Source organism: Pogoniulus pusillus, chromosome 10 (assembly GCF_015220805.1).
Source record: "Pogoniulus pusillus isolate bPogPus1 chromosome 10, bPogPus1.pri, whole genome shotgun sequence".
NCBI classification, from domain to species: domain Eukaryota; kingdom Metazoa; phylum Chordata; class Aves; order Piciformes; family Lybiidae; genus Pogoniulus; species Pogoniulus pusillus.
Window position 1 is genome coordinate 10,737,648 of NC_087273.1, and position 23,604 is coordinate 10,761,251.

At 42.5% G+C, this 23,604-nt stretch overlaps 1 protein-coding gene, 1 long non-coding RNA gene and 1 other non-coding gene across 9 annotated transcripts in view; all 3 read left to right on the forward strand.

Annotated features, from left to right (window-relative positions):
• LOC135178711 (bifunctional heparan sulfate N-deacetylase/N-sulfotransferase 3) overlaps positions 1–19,168 on the forward strand; it is a 382,468-nt gene extending 363,300 nt beyond the window's left edge. For all 5 annotated transcript variants that reach the window (XM_064149865.1, XM_064149862.1, XM_064149864.1 and 2 more), the window contains 9 exons: positions 4,693–4,875; positions 6,986–7,082; positions 8,047–8,170; positions 10,559–10,733; positions 11,225–11,395; positions 12,992–13,101; positions 13,675–13,777; positions 15,432–15,542; positions 18,306–19,168. In XM_064149865.1, the coding sequence (XP_064005935.1) occupies positions 4,693–4,875; positions 6,986–7,082; positions 8,047–8,170; positions 10,559–10,733; positions 11,225–11,395; positions 12,992–13,101; positions 13,675–13,777; positions 15,432–15,542; positions 18,306–18,353 (1,122 nt within the window). In that variant the 3' untranslated portion in view covers positions 18,354–19,168. The remainder of the gene's footprint in view (positions 1–4,692; positions 4,876–6,985; positions 7,083–8,046; positions 8,171–10,558; positions 10,734–11,224; positions 11,396–12,991; positions 13,102–13,674; positions 13,778–15,431; positions 15,543–18,305) is intronic.
• A 1,766-nt stretch (positions 19,169–20,934) lies between these two features.
• LOC135178714 (uncharacterized) overlaps positions 20,935–23,604 on the forward strand; it is a 56,049-nt gene continuing 53,379 nt past the window's right edge. For all 3 annotated transcript variants that reach the window (XR_010303704.1, XR_010303703.1, XR_010303705.1), the window contains exons 1-3: positions 20,935–21,047; positions 21,542–21,577; positions 22,104–22,241. This is a non-coding gene — a long non-coding RNA (uncharacterized LOC135178714). The remainder of the gene's footprint in view (positions 21,048–21,541; positions 21,578–22,103; positions 22,242–23,604) is intronic.
• On the forward strand, positions 21,189–21,316 carry LOC135179085 (small nucleolar RNA SNORA24). Its single transcript, XR_010303910.1, has one exon. It is a non-coding gene; the product is annotated as a small nucleolar RNA SNORA24 (small nucleolar RNA).

Sequence of the window (23,604 nt, forward strand, 5' to 3'; positions counted from 1 at the left end):
ATGGCCTGACCTTAAATATACTCAGGGATGGGGCATATACCACCCCTCTGGGCAACCCTTGCTGTAAAATGTGTCTTCTGGATGCAGTACAGCATTAAGGAAAGAAAGAAAACAGAAAAGGAGTGTGAAGAAGGATGACAGTGATGTGTAAGTACACCTTAGTCACCTGCAGAAACGCTGTGTGAAATGGAGTTTGAATATGAAGCACGAGACATTTTACTTACCAAGTTCTATGGAAGGGAGAGGGAACAGTTGCAGGCTGCCCAAGACAAAGGTCCCCACTCTGCTGCTTTCCATCTGAGCACTTAGTCTTGCTCACCATACTTCTTTTTTTTTTTTCATTTTGTGTAAATTATTTTTCAAGCTTCTGTTGTTTTCTCTGTTCTTGATACATAAATTAGATCATGCTGGTTTATCTTTTCCTGATACCTGTGATTTGAGAGCCGCAGCTCAGTCTCAACTCTAATTTGTTGACCTAGAAGCTTCTGCCTCTAATTGGGAAATGTAGTGAGATGTGCAGCACAGAATGAACATTCAAAAAGATAAAAGCTATTTCTCTTGAGTGCTTGTCCTCATTTCCCTACATCTCTGCAATCCCAAATAAAATCAGGGATTGGGAAGCAGAGCAAAACAGAGGTAGCCCTCTGACTTTTCATTCTGGGGAAGGAGGAGTGCAGAAATGATGAGGGGAAGCTGAATGGAACAAGTCATAGAGCTACACGTGAGATTCTGTGAGAAGTCAGTGTAAAACACCTTTGGGTGGGAACAAGTAAGAAGCTGCTGCCCAGGGGACAGATTTAGTCCCAAGCCCATCATTTAAAAAATTGTCTGCACTCTGTTTCAGCTGCCTTGTGAAAGATATTAAATCCTGTGGAGAGTGTGCATTGAAGTGCAACCAAGATGATAGTTTGTTTATGAGGAACAGCTAAACAGAGTGATCCTTCTTCCACTGAGATAAAGAAAAAGATGAGACGCCCTGGAAGAATTTATTTTACAAGAGGTCTGGAAATAATAAAGTCAAATAAGCTCTTTTTAAATGAAAGGGAGGCTAAAATGCTTGTTAGAGTAAATATAAATCTATTCACAGCTGCTTCCCTTTTGAAGAAGGAAGAAAGAAATATATGAAGCTCTATTTATATTTTACAGCATTTCCCAGAGGTGCAAGATGATTGAACAAATAGTGTTATTTACTAGATTTGGTCTTCTGAGATGCCCACAAAGGATTCCTTTTATATCTCCTGATCTGTAGTTTCAAGAGAATAAATCTTTATTAGCATAACATGCTAACTATTAGTTGGCACAGAAAGAGTAACAATTTTCATCAGCTAGACTTGTCTGAACAAAGGAGAATGTGGTTTGATAGAGCAAAACCAAAGCATCTGACTCAGTGTGGAAGGCAAAAAGTAGTAATTATGTTTTGTCTTGGTGTGAAGCCACACACCTGCAAATGGAAGGGTAATGGTAGGAGTTTCTACCCTGCACAGCTTGGTGGGCAAGCAGGAAAGTGGAGAGCAACACAGCATCCCTGCAGCTGAGCCAGTGCCAAGGTGAAATCCCTCCAAGTGGCACTTGAATGAATCGTTTTCTCCTTGTAGCCAGGAAGACTGGAGGATCAGCTTATGCATCTCTGCTAGTGCAACAGCTGCATAGCTGATGTCAAGAAACTCACAGGAACCCCTCTGGAGCAGGGGATGGGTTGTCATCCCCAACTGTAAGCCGCCTCTTACAGAGATCTCTGGAGTGCAAAGTGGTGCAGGGTCCTTCTCAGAGAAATGTGAGCACAGCCATTGCAGTATCACACTCCTGTTACACAGACCCCCGGCTTAGCCTGGGAAGAGCTTCAGCAGCTGAAAGCAAAAGTAGTTGTCAAGTCAGATAGGTGAATTAAGCCCTGCATCAGCAATGTTACCTTGTGCTGCCAAAGCACAGGATTGTAGTTTGCTGCACAGGTAGTGATTTTACTAGGAATTTGTTTGTACCATATCAAGAGGAGGGGAAAGCTTTTTGTTCAGATTTTCCTGGAAGATAGTCTCATCTGACCTGTGATTATGGGTTTTTTTGAGCCATGTAAAAGCAAAAGAGACCTGAGCTACAATGTAAAGTCGTATGTTAGATCATGGTTTTGCTTACACCTAAGTATGGTCTTCTTTAAAAGATTTAGTTATTTAGGTTTTAAGCCAGCATTTGATCATCTTTCTTTTTGTTTTAAATCATTAACCATAAAGTATGTGACAGAGAAAAACAACTGTAAAATGGGAACTAAAGTCTCTTGATACTTATTTCCCTTCCACTGGCAGAGTTTCATATGCTGGAAATTATTTATGATGATACACCTGATCAGTTTTTCAGCCTCCACTCTGATAGTCTTAAAATTGCAGTGATATTCCCTTCAGGGAAAGAGTAATATGTATTTTCCCCAAACAAGCAATCTCTTCAACTTCTCTTGCTTTTCCTCCCCTTGCAGTACTGTAGTTGTTGACAGGTAGGGAGCTGCCAGAAGGTGAACTGACATTGTAAATGCCAGAGGTCAGCCCACATGTAGGAAAGAAAGAGGCTGTCAAGAAAACAACTTAACCTTTTTTTATGGAAACCCTCTGATTATATCTTTGTCAAAAACAACCTAGTCAGTGGCTGGTCTGGTCCTGCTTAAAGAGCTGAAATGAAAAGGGAAACCTGAAAAGAGGAAACATTTGGCAAAATGCTGGCCACTGGGAGAGTTTTGGGTGGCTTTTTTAATAAGCTTGCTCCCACCTGAAAAGAAAGGTTGTATCCTAATGATTTATCAGTGTATGCTAATTTTACTGGAGTCAGACAGACTGAAGCCTTCAGCTTACTTTAGAAGCCAGGAGATGTCACCAAATGAAACATCTTTCAGTATCCACTCACTGCAAGCTCTCTGTAGTGTTACGGTGAGGTGTTCAAAAATAGAACCTTTTCTGTCAAAGGAAGCCACTGTTTTAAATACTCTGAAACAAAACAGTGCAGCTGTAGATTCCAGTGTTGTGTGTGTGTGTCCCCCCCCCCCCCTTTTTTTTTTTTCCTTTTTTAAATTGAAGTCTGGAATTTCTTTACAAAATATTAATTTCAGCTGCTGAACTAATTTCACAATTACAGCCCTGATAAGCCTTGCTCTTTCTAAAGTAGCTTCCATCAAGTTTTGCTTCAAATAGAAATTGCCCATTCGTGGCATTAGCAGATTTATTTATAAAAAGAGTCATATTTCTGATTTTATTGATGGAAATTAGTCTGGAAAAATAATCTTGGGAGAGTGCTCCTACTTAATAATAAAACGTAATAAGGTCAGCCTACTTTGGAAATAAGTCCCTGCTAGAGAGACACAGCTCTGCTGGGTGTAGTCTAGAAACAGACTGTTAGGTCAGCCAGAAGTTACTTTGAAAATGGATCATTGTGCAAAATGGACATTTCAGTCTGTAGCCCTTCCTCAGTCCCTGAGAAACCATCCTTGCAGTCTGTGTACTCCTGCTCTGCTCATCAGCACAGTTTGGGTGCATTTAGACCTGCTCTTCCCGTGAGAGACTTCATGGCAGTTGTTGCTTCCTCCTGGAGGTGAGGGTGCAGCTGGAGCAAGGGGCATGTGGCAGCAAGAATTTACCTGAGTAGCAGTTGCACAGTAATATTCTGGAAGAGCAAAATGCAAACAGCCTTCCAGCTCATGGGATATTGTTTTTCTAACTTTATTTGGAAGCATTTTTATGCATAATTATTTGAAAGTACTCAATCATGCTTCAGATTCTGCTTGTTTCTGTGCGTGATTCAGCAGCCAGCTGCCCAATGCAGGACAGCTTTGTAGAAGAGATGAGCTACTTTATTCTATAAAACTTAAGGGTTGGAGAAGTAAGATCTGAATCCCAGCAGCAGAGCTCAGCTGTCCTCATGGTCTCTGACTTCTTTACTCGAAGTCAGAAAACAGAATTCACATTTTCAATACTTTATTTGTATTCCACTTGACATAAAACTGTGGATTATTTTTTCCCCCTCTATTCTTCATTGAGTATCACAGTATCACAGTATCACAGTATCACCAAGGTTGGAAGAGACCTCATAGATCATCAAGTCCAACCCTTTACCACAGAGCTCAAGGCTAGACCATGGCACCAAGTGCCACGTCCAATCTAACAACTACTGATAGTTGTTTTCCTAATTTGAAGAATTTAATAAGCAGGTCTTGCACTTCTCATTCTGAAAACATTATTTCAGTGCATGGAAAGATTGTTATGCATATGTGATAATATATTAAGCTATTTTTCCCTTTCAGATTATTTCCATATGCATCCTCTGTAATTAAATCAGTGGCTTATGGCAGCTAGTCTTTGTAGTGATCTCTGCAAAACAGGAAACTGCAATTCATGGACCAAAATGCTGATCAGGCTATTCGAGTACATTTAGATAAAGATTATGTAACTATTGCACAACCCCAGGTTAGGACTGTATATCCGAGTTCATACAGAGCTCCTACTACTTACTCCATGCTTTTCTTCCTTGGTTGCACTGCGCAGAGTTGAGGAAAGAGAGTGTAATTCTGCTGTGAGCAGCAGCAGTAGACACCAATGTGCTGAAGGCGGAGGAGCCCTGAAGAGCACAGCGCAAATGAAGCGTGTGTTACCTGTGCTTACACTGCCATCTGCTGATGCAAAGCGCCAATGACCGCTTGTTCTCCTCTCTTCTCCAAAGATCAGCATCTTCATGACGCATTTGTCTAACTACGGGAACGACCGCCTGGGGTTATACACCTTTGTGAACCTCGCCAACTTCGTTCATACCTGGACAAACCTGAAACTGCAAACTCTGCCTCCGGTTCAACTGGCTCACAAGTATTTTGAACTATTCCCTGAGCAGAAGGACCCTCTCTGGCAGGTAGGTAGGCTTGCTGATCAAGAGATGAGGAAAAAAACTTGTCGTGGTGGTGTGCTTTGTGAAGCTCTTTGTTTCAGTTTCTTCTAGGGGAAAGCAGTGGTATTTGCATATTTACTAGTTGGTTCCACAGAACAGCTTACTGAAGCTTCAACATATGTGACTGTTTGCCCTGTTGCTCAGACCTCCCTAGAGTGGTTGTAAAATTATTATGTGTTTAGATGAGTAATTACCATTAGTGCATTTTTCTTTTACTTACTTGCTTTTAGAAACGTGGCATTTCTCTTTTTTCCTTTTGGAACAAACAGGAATGAAGTGTCTGACAGAGAGGTGTGGAAGTGTAGTGTGATGGTTTGGGTGTTACCCGCCCTCCCACACTTTTAGAAGTCCCCAGCTAGACTCAGCTGGCTCTGGGAATATAAATGAAGCTATTTATTTACAGCTAGCACAATATACAAGCAGATATTTACAGTATATACAGTTATAGACAGAAATATACGAGGTAAAAGTAATAAAGAAACACAACTCCCCTCCCAGAAACCTGAGTCCCCAGGAGGGGCTCCCAACCACCCCTGCACCTTCCCCCTGCCGCTCTCAACCTTACCCCAGTCCTAAGGAACTGAGGCCAAGAGGTAAAGAAGCAAAGGTAAGTGGAAGATGAGGTTAGGGAGATGCAGCTCAGTCAGAGCCCAGCCAGAGAGTGCAGCAAAATGGCAAGAGTGTTATCTAATGTTTCTCTTTCTTGTTCCCATACATCTCAGTGAGACTGTGAGGGGAGTAGACATAACCAGTGTTTTCCTTTCACAGCCTATGGTCTACTTTTTCTCACCAAAACATTCTACCCTGCTTCAAACTAGCACATGTAGTTTAGCAATTTGCTATTAAGGAAATGGACAGTTTTCCAAAGCATCTGAAAGGGCATAAGAGCATTAAGACCATGGCTACCTTAATGCCAAAAGTAACTAGCAAGGAAGAAAAAGATGAGATAGGTTAGAAAGTTATTCACAAAGGACTGAAAACTGCAGCTCTTAATACACTGGTATCTTCTGCTTGATTAGCTCACTTTTGTCAGTGAGCAAAAATTGAATCTATCAGGAATGTGAAGACCTGCTAAGGCTAAAGCCTGCTGCACTGACCTCACAGTTGACACATCTTCAGCCCCTTCACCTAGTGCTAAGTACACAGTCCCTAAAGAAAAGCTACTGCACCAGGCAGCAAATGCTGTCATGTTCTTTTTGCACATGCTCAGCAATGGAGCAGTCAGCTCAGTGGAAAATCTGCCTGCCAAACCTAAGGTAATAATACGTACCCCAAATACCATCCTGCAGAGGTGACTTGGCAGAAACAGTCTGAGGAGCAAGCTTCACTGAATCAAACAATAAAATGTATTTCAGCTTGCTTTGCTCAAGTGTTTTCTAGCACTGGGTACAGAATGGCCAGCTGGGAAGCTGAATCTGAGATTGCAAATTTGCACTTGAATATACATCTTGAAATTCATGCTGTGGTTAAATAAAACATTGAATCAGAGGTGAAAATGTCAAGAGAGAATGCATGTTTAAAAAATCAGCTTGCAGCCAAGTAAGTTGAAAAATGGAAATAATTTGGAAAATGTGTGATCTAATCACTGGAATAGTTCTTTAATACATAACATTGGGTTTATGTCATAGGGGAAAATTGTGTTTTCTGGTGAGAATATTTCTACATTGTTGGGAAAATGGTGCTTTATATAAACAGAGCTTCAGAACCTCATAGAATCAACCAGGTTGGAAGAAACCTCCAAGATCATCCAGGCCAACCTAGTACCCAGCCCTATCCAACCTAGACCATGGCACTAAGTGCCTCAGCCAGTCTTTTCTTGAACACCTCCAGGGACGGTGCCTCCACCACCTCCCTGGGCAGCTCATTCCAATGCCAATCACTCTCTCTGTGAAGAACTTCCTCCTAACATCCAGCCTATACTTTCCCCAGCACAACTCGAGACTGTGTCCCCTTGTTCTGTTGCTGGTTGCCTGGGAGAAGAGCCCAACCCCCACCTGGCTACAGCCTCCCTTCAGGTAGTGATTCCTCGGGTGTGATTGCCAATGAAATTCTTAATTGTTCTTCTCTGTTTTAGAATCCCTGTGATGACAAACGGCACAGAGATATCTGGTCTAAAGAAAAAACCTGTGATCGATTGCCCAAATTCTTGGTTGTAGGACCCCAGAAAACTGGTGAGATTTCATTGTATTTCATCAGAACAGGCTATGTGGAAGTTCAAATCATTCTGCCCATTCATCATTATTTATTCAACTGCTTTGTTAAGGATCTGGATCATCTAAAAGCAGGTTTTGACATTTTGGGCTTCATCTAAATACAGTTTAATAATGTAAGTTCCAACGACAGGCAGCATGCATGCTGAAAATGAAGGGTGCAGGTGTGTGTTGGATTTCTTTAGCTCTGTGTCAGAATGAGTAACACTCAGATAAAGAGATCAATGAGACAGACAAGATCTTGTCCAAGAGGAAGGGAGGAAAGGACAGACATTGCTCAAATGGAGTAGATTCCCAACAGCAAGTTTTTGTTTGCCCTGCGAGTGTCTTTTTTATATAGACTTCTGATTTCACAGCATTTATTTCAAGTTAAGAAGTTTCTAATGGGCAGTTTGAATTGCAAGATTGCAGCACTTTATAGTAGTTAATTTCCTTCTCTGTAATGAGAAAATTGTGTATGTGCTTCCTTTCATCTTCACCAGTCCCCAACAGCTATTGAGTGCAAGATTTTAGGTTTATTTTTGTGACAGTCTTGTAAAAGCCAATAATATTTTTAAAACACAGTTATTAAAAGTGTGAAAAACAGATTTCAGTGTTAGCACTCCAGTTTCTGTGTTAAGTATTTATAGTTTTTACAAATGTCTTCAGTTTAAGAGCACAGAAAGCACAGGTTCTTATAAGGGTGACAGAAATCAGCATCCCCTCACTCAAATTAAATGGAATCAAACTGATAGAGTCATAGAATAGAATCACAGAATCAACCAGGTTGGAAGAGACCTCCAAGATCATCCAGTCCAACCTATCCCCCAGCCTTAGCCAGTCAACTGCTCCATCTGTGAGTATGACCCCCCCAAAAAATGTCTCTGTGTTTGGTTTGGGTTGGGTTTTTTGGTTTTTTAATCTTGATTTTTTATCCTACTTGCAGGTACCACAGCCTTGTATTTGTTCCTGATCATGCATCCTTCCATCATTAGTAACTCCCCCAGCCCAAAAACCTTTGAGGAGGTACAGTTCTTTAATAGAAATAACTACCACAGGGGGATTGATTGGTAAGATGGGTTATTAGTATAAATCTAACAGTTTATATATTGTGAAACATACAAAAAATGACATTACTGTTGGTAATGGTGATTGTTCATATAAACTGAGATTAAAAAGTAACCTGTAGTGTCCTTCTAAAATGATAAATTCATGCAAGCAAATGTCTTATTACAGAACATCATAAATGCACTAACTTCTGTGAGGCTTTCTTATGAATATTTGTGTGTTTATATCTGGAAAACAGTAACAAAATATGTATATCTCATTATATATGCCTTTGAGGTTGGGACAGTAATGGTTGTTAGTTGGATACATAGGGGTAAAAATGATGTTTGTTGGAAATACTGTTTCTTAAGCAAAAGAATTATAATATCACAGAAAGACTTTTTTTTTCCCCCCTTTAAATAAGGTTTAGAAGTAGCAATCAGGTGCAAGGAGGACAGGGAAAGCCTCTCAAAATGTTTGTCAATGCTCTGGTAATTAGGAGAATGTTAGTGTTTCCCTAGGCTTAGTAAGTGGTGCTAAAAAAGAGCATCACAGTATCACCAAGGTTGGAAGAGACCTCATAGATCATCAAGTCCAACCCTTTACCACAGAGCTCAAGGCTAGAGCATGGCACCAAGTGCATGTATCACTGCTGCCAGCTTCACTGTGGCTACCAGGGAACGGCTGGACATAGCTGCCCTCAGAAGGTCATTCTTGATTTCTTCTGCTTTCAGGAAGTGCTGCCTTATAAAGCACTTGTAGATGAAAAGTGCTAACATGCTGGGGAGCACACCAGTAACAGACTATCGATATTCTGTCTTGGTTCTTTGTTTTTCCTTCTTCTTTCTCTCAGTTTAAGGGAACATGTTTTTATTGACTTTGACTTTGTGTTCATCCATAACATTAACAGGCTGAACACTGTTGTACAGTCTTAGTGCGGACACGTCAGATCCAATTTCTTTTGAAGTTACTTATTTTGTACAGAGTCATAATTGCTGCAGCAGGTTGTTATTACCAAATGTGGTGAGTCAGCCAGTTATTGCCAACAGAGAGATGCTGGCTAAATGGCTGGAAATTAGAAAGCTGACTCGTTGCCGCTGAGGCTTTTCACGTCAATGAAGCTGACACGCAGGTGAGGTATAGGAGATCCGTGCTGTTGGAAACAGCCAAGGTACAGTGGGGCAGTTCTTCCAAAAAACCAACATATTCATGTTCTTAAAAGACCACTTTGCCACTTCTCTCATTCCTCCTGCTGTATCCACTTGCTTGACATGCAGATCCCTTTTGTCTGCTAGACATCTGCCAAGTCACCTTGCATCTTAACACAGTACCAGTGCACAAGGCTCCCAGTGGTCAACCTGGATACACTCAGCACATCTTTTTGACAGGTTCTCATTCTACAGCACCCATTTGGCTATTTGTACCTCTGCACTACAAGTCCCACTCACCCCTCCCAGGTTCTCACAGTTCTTGGATACCCAGAACTACCTGTTGCTTGACTCCCAGATTTGCACTCTTTCTACCAGACAAGTCTCTCAGACCTTTAGTCTGATAGTGTGTTTTAATTCTGGCATGTGATGACCTTGCTAAATGGCAATTAGGTACAAGATCTCTCCTCATTAGTCCACTCTTTGAAGGCAAAAGTATTCACAAATAACAGTCATCTCAATTTCATTTATGGTTGTGAAGATACAGCTTTTTTCCTAGAGCCGACTCTGACTTAGTCTTTGTCGGAACTTAGATTTAGACCAAGGCTAACTACAGAGGCAGGAAAGGGTTCTTAAACCTTCAGCAACCTAAATACTGCCATCCTGAAAGAGGTTATATTCTTCCAGTAGAGATAACAGAACAGTTAAGATGAGAACTGATCTTTCTGTTCTTGAAATGAAGAAGTCATGCGTTTCTTTATGCAAGCATTGTTACATATTTCTTGAGCAACTCTCTCTAAAGCCTTCTCAGCTTTACCCTTGTCAGGTTCAGTAATTGTCTCATGAACGACATGCTAAGAGCTACAGTCTGTGTGCAGCAGACATGCTGAGCCAAAACTTTGGAACCTCTTCATATCACACCTGGTCCAATCTCTTCACCATTTTTCACTGACACTACTTTTTTTCAACTTTGCCATGTTATTTGAAGGACCAGTTAACTTTCCATGTTAAATGTTTCCTTATGAGGTTGGAGCCCTCATTGCCTTGTATTTACTCAGTCTGCTACCAGGCCTTCAGCACAACTGCATGGCACTGTACATGAAGAAGAAAGTAAAATATGACCAAAAATGTAAATGGTTTGCTTTTATCTGGCAATTAGGCTATTATTTTCATTGCTTATTCTAGAATAAAATTTACTTAACAGATGTGTCAACCTTTGTATGACTTCTAAGTAATCTGAGCATGATGTTTTTTCTTTCCTAGGTACATGGATTTCTTCCCCACTCCTTCTAACGTCACCACTGACTTCCTCTTTGAGAAAAGTGCCAACTATTTCCATTCTGAGGAAGCTCCTAAGAGAGCAGCTTCTCTCATACCCAAAGCCAAGATCATCACCATCCTTATTGACCCATCTGATCGGGCATATTCTTGGTATCAGGTAGGCACATTGAAGAACATGGCCAGGCACAAGTCAAGGTTTCCACCTAGAATCCTCTTTCTGTATATCCTCTCAGTATAAATGTGTATAAAAGGCTTGGATAATACAGGCTTTTATTCATCAGTCAGAGCACCATATATGATCACCCATGGGCTGAGGTATCAATCAATATAAACCTGAGGACCTTTCAAGAGTTAGAATACCAGAAACTACCTTTTCAAAAGCCTGCCTGCAATGTAAGCATGTGAAAATGGTTACTGATGTGATTGATTTATGTAATCAGCCATGCAAAGATCTGATGTAGACACAGTTATCTAGTTCATAAAAGCCTCATCAACCTTTGTGTGACTTTCAAGCAATTCTGAGAATGATGTTGTTTTCTGAGGTATGGGGCAAGGTCAGTGAGGCCAGGTCAATAAGACCAACAGTTTTGTCTTGTCTTCCCATCTTCTGTGGTCTGTGAAGTCCCAGCAATGTAACTTCTTTTGCAGCATCAGCGATCGCATGAAGATCCTGCAGCTCTTAAGTTCAGCTTCTATCAGGTGATCACAGCTGGACCTCGAGCCCCATCTGAGCTTAGAGCTCTCCAAAAGAGATGCCTAGCACCTGGATGGTATGCAACCCATATTGAAAGATGGCTAACTTACTTCCCACCTTATCAGGTGAATAAGACTGTAACTTTTGACATCCTAATCTTATATATCTACTATCCTAAGTTTGTATTTTCCCTAACATGAATTTTCTGTAACTGTCAAAGTACTAGGACTCTTCTGCATGCTTTTTGAAGATTCTTGACACATTGCTGCCCACAGCAGTGCAGCCACACACCAGAGCCTCTGTTGGGACTTACTCATGCACTCCAACAGTTTGGCACGTTGATGCTCCTAATCATCTATGTTTGGTATCTATCACAGGCTCTGAATTCTCAGTTTCTCTGTGTGCCTTTGAGCCTCAAAGAATGTGTGTTCATGGTGGAGCCGTGGGTTTCAATATAGGTGGTACACAAGCAACTTTAGAGTTGTGTCTCCTTGCAGGCTTCTGCTGGCTTATGGTATACAAATCATTATTCCTCTGGCCCTCTGTAAGCTTAGACCTCAAAAGATGCACATCCTGAGCCTGTGATGTACACAGCCAGGCAGCCTCAACTCAAATGATCAGCATCTCCTTGGTAGATTTATTTCTGAGATGGATTTTTCTGACATTAGCAGTGTGTCTGGCACTACTCCCTACCCAGCATTTAAGGATTACTTTAGTCGAGGGAGGTTGGCTGCAGTCTGAACCTTCTGTTTATCCAAGACTTGCTTAGCTGAAACAAGTTGGCTGGAGTCTGCACCTTCTGTTTTCCCAGAGTGTGCCAAGGAAGCTCTGATACATCTAGTTGCTGTTATTCCCCACATGCTGTCTTCTGGGCCAGCCTTGCAGACTTCATGAAATACACAATACTGCAATACCATACTTGTATGAAGTTCACATTATGTTTTCATTAGCTTTCTCCAGCAATAACCCATGAATGCTGAACAGCATGCATTGCTTACAGATTTTTTGCCAGATTTTGCATCCCACAATGCCAGCAAAGAACCAGCCTTGGCAGCCTTAGTTTTTCTCTGTAGAAGTACCAGTACCTTGCATTGCAGAAGCCTGTCCTGAGTGTGTCAGGCACTTGAAGAAAAAGAAGTTACTTACCACTACCTACCTTTTTAAGGGATGTATTGCACATTCTGTATCTATCTACCTCTCTCTCTTAAGGTCCTCCTAACATTTGCCTTTATCCATATTCTCAAAGAAGTGTTTTTTTTCATACAGTTATGTGGTGGTGTATGGGTTTAGAAGGCATTTCACCCAATATTTGCCTGCTGGTTTCTGCTCATCTCCACAAGCATTTCAAACTTTCTGTACCATTTTCATGTATATGTTTGTGTCTATGACAATTGCAGATTATTTAGGCACTAATACTATTTTTTTTTTTGGCTGGACAAATCTCATTCAATTTCCTGCCAATATTTCTTACCTTTCTAGGTCCTTCACTGCCGTTTCTCTCTTGTCACAACAGTTTCCAAATGACTATCATTTATGATTTAATTAACATGCCATTTACCCTGCTCCTAGGTCATTAATGATATCGATAATTAAAACTGAGCCAATTATCTTTCTCTAGGGCAGTACTCTCCATATAACAAATGAGTTTGAAAGAGGTGGAAGTCTCAGTTTGAAGCTTGAAGTAATGAATTTTAAATTAAACTTGTGTTTATTTGTTGTAGTTGCTAATTATTGATGGACAGCAGCTGAGAACTGACCCATCTACTGTAATGGATGAAGTACAGAAATTTCTGGGTGTCTCTCCTCATTATAATTACTCTGAAGCCCTAACGTGAGTGCATTTAATCATCATTTCTAAATGTTTTTACATTCCTAAAATACCAGTTAGCCTCTAATTAATCTCACTGAAAAACAAAGCCTCTCTTCTCCTTTGAGCTGTCAGCAGGATTCATTCTTCAGTGTCCAGAAAGAACATAATTCAGGGTTAGATTTTCTGTGAATCATCCACTGAGCCACTCAGTGTGCAGCTTCACTGTTACAAAAGTATACCTCTGACAAATGGGCAAAGTACATATTACTGTGTAGGAATTGCATATGAATATGAATAGCATCTGGAATGCTGACATGCATAAGCTGAAAGGAAAACAAATCAGTTTCTCTTTATTTTTGACATTAACTGCAAGACACATTGAATAGTATCAGTCAATTAAGAATGTGACATCCACTCTGTACATCATAACTAAACGTGTACATAAAGCCTTTGGATTCTGACATTTAGATTTAGTTGCCTTTAAAATAGGACTGATAACCTTAGGTTTACTCTTTTGAAACTTCAGTCTAAACTTGGGAGGTGCATCCTCCCTGCAGTATCTCAAAGCCTTTACACTGCAAAATATTTGTTTAGGTTCGATTCACATAAAGGTTTCTGGTGTCAGCTTCTGGAAGAAGGAAAAACAAAGTGTCTTGGAAAGAGCAAAGGCAGAAAATACCCTCCTATGGATTCTGAGGTAAGCCATTAAGCTCACCAGCATTAATAAGGAATTTTCTTAGCACATACGGACACCACACAGGCAAATTCATAAGAAGGGAGAGGAGACAAAATTATGTAGACATTATTTGACTACCTTTCCCTACAAATGAAACATTTAAGATAGCCAAGGAGTAGTCACCGTCCCTGGAGCTGTTCAAGGCAGGATTGGACGTGGCACTTGGTGCCATGGTCTAGCCTTGAGCTCTGTGGTAAAGGGTTGGACTTGATGATCTGTGAGGTCTCTTCCAACCCTGATGATACTGTGATACTGTGTGATACTGTGATAAACTTCTTCAGTTCTATATTTAAAATGTGAGGATTTCAAGGCACTAAAAACTGGGGTTTGAAAATCTGGCACCCCTTAGAAAAATAAACTTGGCAACCATGAAATTTCCCAGGAAATCTGTCCCCTTTACCTAAGTGATTTTTCACTCAGTCATGATCAGAAGTATGTATTTGTCTGATCCCTTGCATTTCAGACTATTTAGACCATGCCAAATAATCCAGACTTAGAATCATAGAATCATCCAGGTTGGAAGAGACCTCCAAGATCAGCCAGTCCAACCTAGCACCCAGCCCTAGCCAGTCAACTAGACCATGGCACTAAGTGCCTCACCCAGGCTTTGCTTCAACACCTCCAGGGACGGTGCCTCCACCACCTCCCTGGGCAGCCCATTCCAATGCCAATCACTCTCTCTGCCAACAACTTTCTCCTAACATCCAGCCTAGACTTTCCCCAGCACAACTTGAGACTGTGTCCCCTTGTTCTGTTGCTGGTCGCCTGGGAGAAGAGGCCAACCCCCACCTGGCTACAATGTCCCTTCAGGTAGTTGTAGACAGCAATGAGGTCCCCCCTGAGCCTCCTCTTCTCCAGGCTAAACAATCCCAGCTCCCTCAGCCTCTCCTCATAGGGTTTGTGTTCCAGGCCTTTCACCAGCTCTGTCACCCTTCTCTGGACACGTTCCAGCACCTCAGCATCTCTCTTGAGAGATATAAACCAGTTCTAAGTTTTGTTTTGATGAAGAAAATTCCACCAAATCAAATGCTGCAGCATGTCCCCAGGAGTAGATTCCTCTTCCAGCTGTTATTTCTGTGGTTATGCTGTCCTGTGTTCCCTTTTCTGGAATAACACACAGATGAGAACAGCAGTAAGCATTAATGTGGCAAGTAAGCCAGGTTTTTTTTTACAGTACTAGCATTGCAAGCAGATTCACACAAAAAGAATCATATTGATACAAAGTCATTTGGTTAAAATGAAAGTGAGGTTACTAATCAATAGATGTCTGTATACAAAGGTGGTCTAGAAGCTTTGCTTTCTATCACACTGCTGTAAATTCAATGTAACTGCAGCAACTTCACTGCAATTTACCTGACTGCCAGAGTGCAGAATCAGATGCTTTGCTTTGACTTCAGTCTGCACTTTGGACACCCTTTTTTCTCTCAGAATTAACTTTTACAGCTCAACTCTGTGCTTGAAGTGCTTAAATGTGCATGCAGTAGGTAGTATAGAACAATATAAATTGCATAAGAGAAAGTAAAGTTTTGGCACAGGTAACTTTGAAACTTAGAACTCACAGCAACTGCAGCACAACATCTTATTAAATAAAAATATCTCCTTTTGTATCCATCAGTGCAGAGCTTTTCTGTCAAGCTACTACAGAGATCACAACGTGGAACTGTCAAAACTCCTACACAAGTTGGGGCAACCTCTGCCATCATGGCTGAGACAGGAGCTACAGAAAGTAAGATAGCATTGAAAAAAAGGCTTTTTGAAGTCTCTCTTCCACACTTTAGTCATCATACCTAAAGTCTCCAGCTACCAGAAGGTCTTGTAAGATATACCTCTCAAAAAAAAGAAAAAGAGTAAAAAATAGAGGGTTTTTGTTTCCATGTGCTGGCATGTGGATTGTGAAAACTTGTATTTCTTAGAGCTTTGGTGGGCCAGATCTTCCTCATAAACATTTCTGGACTTGTGGACCACTGTGCACATATGTGGAAATTATTTTCAACTGGTTTAAAGTTCAGAGATACATGACCTGTCCAATTTCATGGTAAATATTTACATTTTTATCTATCAGTTTAAAAGTATTGTGTCTCATACATGTTTTCTACCCCACTCTTAGACTGCTGACAGTTTTTCTCACTATCTGATTATTGTCTTGCACAAAATCAGAAATCTCAACCTAGCACTAAATGCCAGGTGTACTTCTGCCATAGGAATCAGCTTGCTAATACCCAGATTGTATACTAACAAGAGGGAGAAGTACACTTAATCAGATATGGTTTAGATGTGCACAGCAACAAAATACACAGAGCAAAATCTGGAAGCCACAGACAACAGCAGTGTATAAAAACACACACACAAAAATCTTTGTCTATGATTACAATGCCTGTCACAACACATCTTGGCAATGAGGTAAGGGCCTTTGTCCATAATTACTGTGTCTGACTCTGTACTGACTGCAATGGCAAAACACAGAATGTAGACATTATGTGAACAGAAATGGCACTGGACATGTGAAGCTCAAGAGCTGTAGTATAAACTTTATGAACAGTATTAAGTTTCAACAGTTGTGAACCAGACTGAAGCTGCACAATGAACAGGCTTCCACTGCTGGCTTCTAGGAGCAAGCAGATCCAGATACTGCACTCGAGGCTTACACTGCAGTGAATCGTGAATGGAAAACTTGTAAAGAGTAGAAACAGGTCCATACTTAGACTGCCTTAATTTGCATCACTGTTTGTTTCCTTAATTTATTTGCCTTCAGTCTGTGTTTTGTGTGTTCCAAGATCCCTCAACTTGATCAAAATTGCAGCATCTTTCAGTAACCTTCAGTTTACATCAGCTGAGAAAATCTGTTAAGATTTGCAGGTGAAAATACTGGTTCTGGTTCCAGACATTTTCAACATGTTTGGTATTTTATGTTAGGAATAGGCTTTAGGGGGAATAAACTGAACAGAGAGTGTAATCAAGGTAAAAAATTACACACTGATCATGGAAAACACTATGCAGCCTTCCATTTACATGACACATTTCAGTCATACATCTCACAATGCATCAGCTTAGATGTGAGATAGAGTCTAACAAATAGTACTTAAAAGCTGATCAATGGAAACTTCATCTGAGTGTGGCCTTAATGCTTCTCCATTGAATCTTTGTTCTGAGTGTTTCTGAAGGAGTGAAGAGGTAGTGGAAATGAAAGAGAACCACAGTACTAGATGGGATGCTTTTTTACTGTAGCTCTGTAATGCTAACATCATTTGTTTCAGAGTGGATAGGTAAAAACACGCATCAAATGGTAGGAAAACTTTGTATGTCTCAGTGCTGGTTTATGATATTTATGGAATCATATCATTTAACTTTCAAGGCAACAGAATGGAAACCAGTCAGTTATTCCCTAAATAGAAAGCAGATGTTGAGATCCTTACTGTATCTCTGACTGGTAATCTTTATTATTTATTGATTTTGTCTGTGTAATGTGTGGTTTTGATAGGCCTGTAAGGAAAAAAATCTAGACCAAGTTGCTGTATATAAAAATGTTCTTTACACAGCACATTTTTTTGCTAAGGGAATATGCATGATTAATGATGAGAGGCTACTAGAGTAGACATTTTTTAAGATCAACATCTTTATTATTTATTAGACAGAATGAAAATTTTCTTTTCACTTCATTCACTGTCATATAGATTTGTCCCAAAAGCTGGCTTATCCTAAAATATTTCCTATTTGGTAAAAGAAACATTTTGCATTCTGACCATCTGTGAAAGCAAATACTCTGCATGCTATGGACAGCTCATGCATCCTGCAAGCACCTTCTATCAGATTGTTACAACTGAATAACTGGAGAAAATACCTGGGGTTCTCATCCTGGCATGATTGATGTTTTTGATCTGGTAGAAGAGCATGAGTGCAGTCACCATGTAGTACTAGGAGGCTAAAGCCCCAAGTGCTGCTAGGCCTTGACCTGGGGTGGACTTGGCTTGTTCTGGCAGCTAAACACAAAGCTCATCCTCCAGGAAGGAGTGCTGTAGAACTCTCAAGTCCTAATGAGGAAAAGCAGGGTGGAGCTCTCCCAGTGCCCTTCTTAGGGGAGGGGATTGGTAACAAAGTGAGTAAGTTCCTAGGGGTAACAAAATTAGTAAGCTCCTAGGGGTATCTTCAGTGGATTCCTGTGATAGCTTTACCTGAGTCAATACTATGAACTAAGTTAGCTCAACCTTTTGTTCATGGAACTGCATCTGATAGATTGTGATCTTGGTAAGTCCAAGCTCCTGTTGAGATGCAGCTGACCTCTGGAAGAGGTGCTGCAGGAACCACTTCTTGTAGCACCAGGCAAGCTAGTCTCAGACAGAAAAGCAGTAGAGAAGTAAAGGCAAACTGCTGGCACCCTTGGCAGCTCTGATGTCTGATGGTCACTTACTACTTGTTTATACAAAGTGGGTATGAAGCCATTTGTTTTTAACTCCAGAACTATTCTATTTCAATACGTTCTTATGTTTAACAGGAGGCTGTAAAAAACAGAATTACTTTTAATGTGCAGTCAGCTTGGTGAAGAAAGAAGAGCCTGAGCAAAGTATGCAGACAACAGGTAGATGTGACGTTATTCTTCAGATGGTAGGATGCCCATAAGTGCAGCTGAGTAAGCAAGTCATACCACACGAATCACCTGCCTGACAGAGTTTAACCTCTTCTGTTCACAGCTTACCTACAATCAGGTTTTGACTTCCAGACACAGGCTGTCAGTGTTAACACCCTTTAAAAATACTGATTCATTATAACAAATCTGTATTTGTGAGTCAAAGTTTTGTTGAGGCTGGTAACACAGCCGTGGTTTCTCTTTTCCTTGGTAGATAACTGCACAAGCAATTTCTCTCAAACAGTGCTTGATGGTGTGAGCTCCACATTTGTTTTCACAAATCAGATTCTGAATTTTGCTTTCTGCAGACATCTGTGGCATTAAAAATCAGGGTGTGATGGTGAGCAAGAAAGCTGCCTTTAGGGGGGGGTGTAGGCACAGAGCCCGATATGAAATCACTTAATTATTTGAGCAAACATTCCTGAAAATACTGTGACATTGTCCCAGTTCTACTTGTGCAGAAAGAATTCGTTTCAACGACTTGCAGACTATCTTGTACAGAATATCCTTTTTTTCATTGCTTAAAAATGTGAAACTTCCTCAGGAAGAAATTAAATAGATATTTCAATGTTTATATAGATGTAATAATACTCTTGTCATTCACATTGAATGAAGATTGCTGGAAACATTTTTCTCAAAGTTTTTTAAAATATAAAAAACAAAAAATAGATATTATTCTGATAGTGGCATGGTATCTGAAGTGCAACAATAAACTCTGATAAGAAAATGTAGCGCTGCGTGGAAGTGACTTTTTATGTTCACAGCAGTTGTCCTTTTCCAGGTTTGTTAGCAGCTACTGCAGCTTGACGCTGAGTTACAGCACAGCCCAGAAGCATGGGAGCAGCATGAAGTGTTTTCAGGAATTAAAAACATTGCTTACTCTGTGAGTGAATATTACTGCTGGATGCAGCTGCTTGTTTTACTGCTTTTGCTTCCTGCTTACTTGTTTTTCATGCCAGAAATTGCTAATGTGCTGTAGAAACAATCCAGAGTTTGCTGGCTTCAAGATAACAAGCAGACTTTGTTCAGTTATTTGCCTTGGAAGATTCAGTAGTTGTGCCAAAGCCTGCGCAGAGAGGAGAAAACCTTTCTTAAATTAAACCTCTAAAGACAGTAGGAGACTCCAAAGGAAAATTCAGAATGGAAGAAGTGTACTGTGTGGCTGGGCATAAGCTGCTGAATACCTGTGTAGAGGTGTGGGAAATAGGAGAGTGGCTAACAAAATGTTCTGTTTGTTACTGAGAAATGATGCAACTTGTCATTTAGAAGCCTCATCTTCTAATAGTCGTCATAGAAGTACAGAGGGTTAGGGGTTGGAGGGGACTTTGAAAGATGGGAGTACAACCTCCATGCCAGAGCAGGATCACCTCAGAGCAGGTCACAGAGGAACACATCCAAATGGGTTTTGAATGCCTCCAAGGAAAGCAACTCTGCAGCCTCTGTGGGCAGTCCGCTCCAGAGCTTCGTCATGCTCGCGGCCAAAAGGGTTTTCTTTAAGTTTACACGGACCCTGCTATGCTCCAGCTTGTCCTGCCACTGGACAGCACTGAGAAGAGCCTGGCTCTGTCCTGACACTCTCCCTTCACATAAGAAGATGGGGCTAAGTTCCACAAGAGGAGCTAGGAGCAGCCGTGACTCGGACATCTGTTTTTCCCTTAGGGTAGGGTGCATCTGTCTCAGTCTTCTGGAACTGGTACCTTTTGTGAGCAGTATTTCTGCTTGTCAAGCACAGCTGGCATACGCACACACAGATGCCTACTTACATCTATCTCCAGCTGCCAATGGAAGGAGTATCAATGTCTGCACGACCTGAAGGGAGCTTCCTTGGCATGGGGGCCAACTGCAGCCCCCTCTCCCTGGGCCCATTGACCTGGTTTGCGCTGGGGTGCCACCCAGCGGCGCTAGCGGAGCAAGACAGAAGGCGTTGATGCCCTTCGCTCTTCCCGCCACACCGCGGGGCGGCGCTGCGCAGCGCCGGCTCCGCCTCCTGACGGCGTCGGCCCGTGGGTGGGGCCTCCGCGCGGGCAGGGGGAGGTCCCGGCGGGCGCGCGGAGGGTGCGCGTGGTGCGGGGGGCTCGGCGCGCGGGCGGCTGAGGGGCGCGCGGGCGGCTGAGGGGCGCGCGGGCGTCAGCGCGGGCGTGAGGCAGGGCACGGCGGGGCGGCATGGCACGGCGGTGAGGCAGGGCACGGCGGTGAGGCAGGGCACGGCGGTGAGGCAGGGCACGGCGGGGCGGCAGGGCACGGCGGTGAGGCAGGGCACGGCGGTGAGGCAGGGCACGGCGGTGAGGCAGGGCACGGCGGTGAGGCAGGGCACGGCGGGGCGGCAGGGCACGGCGGGGCGGCAGGGCACGGCGGTGAGGCAGGGCACGGCGTCAGCGCGGGCGTGAGGCAGGGCACGGCGGTGCGGCAGGGCACGGCGTCAGCGCGGGCGTGAGGCAGGGCACGGCGGTGCGGCAGGGCACGGCGTCAGCGCGGGCGTGAGGCAGGGCACGGCGGTGCGGCAGGGCACGGCGGTGCGGCGCAACGCAACGCAGTCTCCTCCCCAGGCGCTCTTGTGCCCGAGCAGAGCTCCCTCGATAGAGGAACGGAACAGCGTAAAACGAGACGCAGGTAGGCCCCGGTGCAAGGTGGGCGTTGGGTGCGGGTTCGGGTCGTGAGGAGGTTGCGGGACGGCGGGCAGGAGGCGGCGTGGCCGGGGCTGCGGTGAGGGAGGAAAGATGGCGGCCGCCACGTGGCGTGTGGGAAGGGGTAATCCATGCCTCCATGGGAGCTGCCCTGTGGCTGTTTCCCTTCCTAGCATGGCAGAGCAGTTCCTTGCTAATTGGCAAAACTTATACCCTCCCGTGGGTATTAGTCGTTGACTGTAGCAAGTAACACGCCGAGTTGGCTAAGGTGTGCTGTGTGGAGGCTTGAGCGGCTCCCCCTGCCTGTGGTTTTTGGTTGATAGTTTTTCTGTTTTCATCAATAAGCGGTTAGAGCTTCCCTGTTTTCTCTCTATTTTCATCGATAAGCGGTTAAGAGTTTTCCTGTTTTCTCTCTATTTTCATCAATAAGCGGTTAGAGTTGAGTTTTTAAACCTGTTCTCTTTTTTTATCCTTCCTTAGGAGCGCAGGTCAAGCGCGGACAGACAATGTGACTAGGTACGTGCGCTGTAGTAAGTTTTGTGCGGGAGTAATAGTACCTATTTAATAACTTCTGTTTGGCAACTAAACTACTGAGATTATCTGTCGAGATTGAGGTGTAGCCCTGGTGTTTTGTTTTTAAGACATACTGTTTGCTACCTGCAGAAAAAGAGAGGCATGTAAGTTAGAGTGAGTAGGAGGAAAATGGGTGTGGGTGCAGATGTGTTAGATATATTGGGAGTCATCATAAAATGCATGGTGCCAGAACTTTTGGCAGCTAAACTGAAGGTGTCCAAATCCACGGATTTCTTGGGGATGTCTGTGCAAGGGGAATGTCGCTTTACATGAACGTGTTTCCGATGTACTGAAGTGAGAATGAAGAGTAATCATCAGCTGCAGGAGTAGAGGGAGATGTCAGGTTGACAGTAACACTTCTGTTTCAGACCAGTGTAACTTCTGGGAGAGCATCTTGCTCTTCAGTGATTGTTGTCTGTCTATGTGTTTCCAGCAGCAATACTAAACTGCCTCAAACTCATTTTTACAGGGGAAAAACCCTCGAGTTGTGATGACAGCAGGCGCACACAGAATGTTAGGAATTGGAAGGGACCTTGAAAGAACATCCAGTCCAATCTACCTGCCAAAGCAGGGTCACCTAGAGTAGGTCACACAGGAATGCATCCAGGTGAGTTTTGAATGTCTCCAGAGAAAGAAACTCCACAGCCTCTCTGGGTAGGCTGTTCAGTGCTCTGTCACTCGCACAGTGAAAACGTTTTTCCTTATGTTCCCATGGAACCTCCTATGCTCCAGCTTGTACCCATTGCCCCTTGTCTTACCATTGGACATCACTGACAAGAGCCTGGCACCATCCTCCCGACACTCACCCTACACAAAAGACAGGGCTAAGTTCCACAAGTGGAACTAGGAGTAACTGTGACTAGAACTTTTTTTTTTTTTACTTAGGGTAGGGTGCATCTGTCTGATCTTCTGGAATTGGTACATTTTGTGAGCAGTTATGCTTAGCAAGCAGAGGTACTAAAAGCTAACTTGAGGCTAGATCTTAATCTGGCTTTAGAGTTGAGAGAAACGATCTGCCTTTATTTTTTGTTTCTTAATCCAAACTTGGGTCCTAAAGGAGATACTTTTGCCATCTGATCTCTTTACAAAGATGGAGTGTGTAGTTGGGTTTGTCTTTCGCAGCCTGTAATCTGGTTCTCACCAAAACGTTCTAGCTAGCTTCAGGCTAGCACAGAGTGTGATGTCACTCTGCCTGAAATCAGTCTTGGCTGTTACTATGCAAATGCAGTTAGGAGTTGTTCAGTTTGTTTTGCTTTCAGGGAGATGCTGCTGTTTCTATCTCTGGGCTGTCACCAAGCCCCAGACAATAGCAGTAATGCTGTTGGTAGTTTAGTGCCTGTGTTGCACTCAGGCATATCATAGCAGCATACTGCAGTGTTCCTAAACCTTAAAACGTGCACCTTGAGTGATGGCTTTTTCTGCTGTTAAGGTGTGTTAGGTTACTACAGAGTATTTACTGTGCTACACAAAACTGAAGGTAAGTTTAGGGAATGCATGTGAAATCTACAGTTGTAACTGAAGTGTGTATGCCAATATAAAGTGTTCAGATGTATGCATGAGCCAATAAAGAGACATGAACTTTGACTGCCAGTGTTGCTTCTTCCTTACAAGACTACTGATAATCGAGATAAGGCTCACAATGATAACAAATGAGTGAAAGATTAAGACAGGCAAAGGCAACGTGGTTGTATGGTGTTGGGAGCTGTAGATAGTCACTCAGAAGGCTAAAAGTGAAAATTGGGGTTCTTTGCAAGACTTGTTAAAAGCGTTACAGGAGCAGTTAACCTCTGCAGGAACAAGCAGCCATTTCATGGTTGCATTTCGAGACTCTCAGATCTATGTTGGATGAGATATGTGATTGGTACAGAGGCCACTCCTGTGAATGAATCTGTAATACAAAACACTCTAAAGCTATACCCCTTTGAGGAGACAAATCAGATTAGGAAGTTCAGTGAAGTGAAAACTTGAAA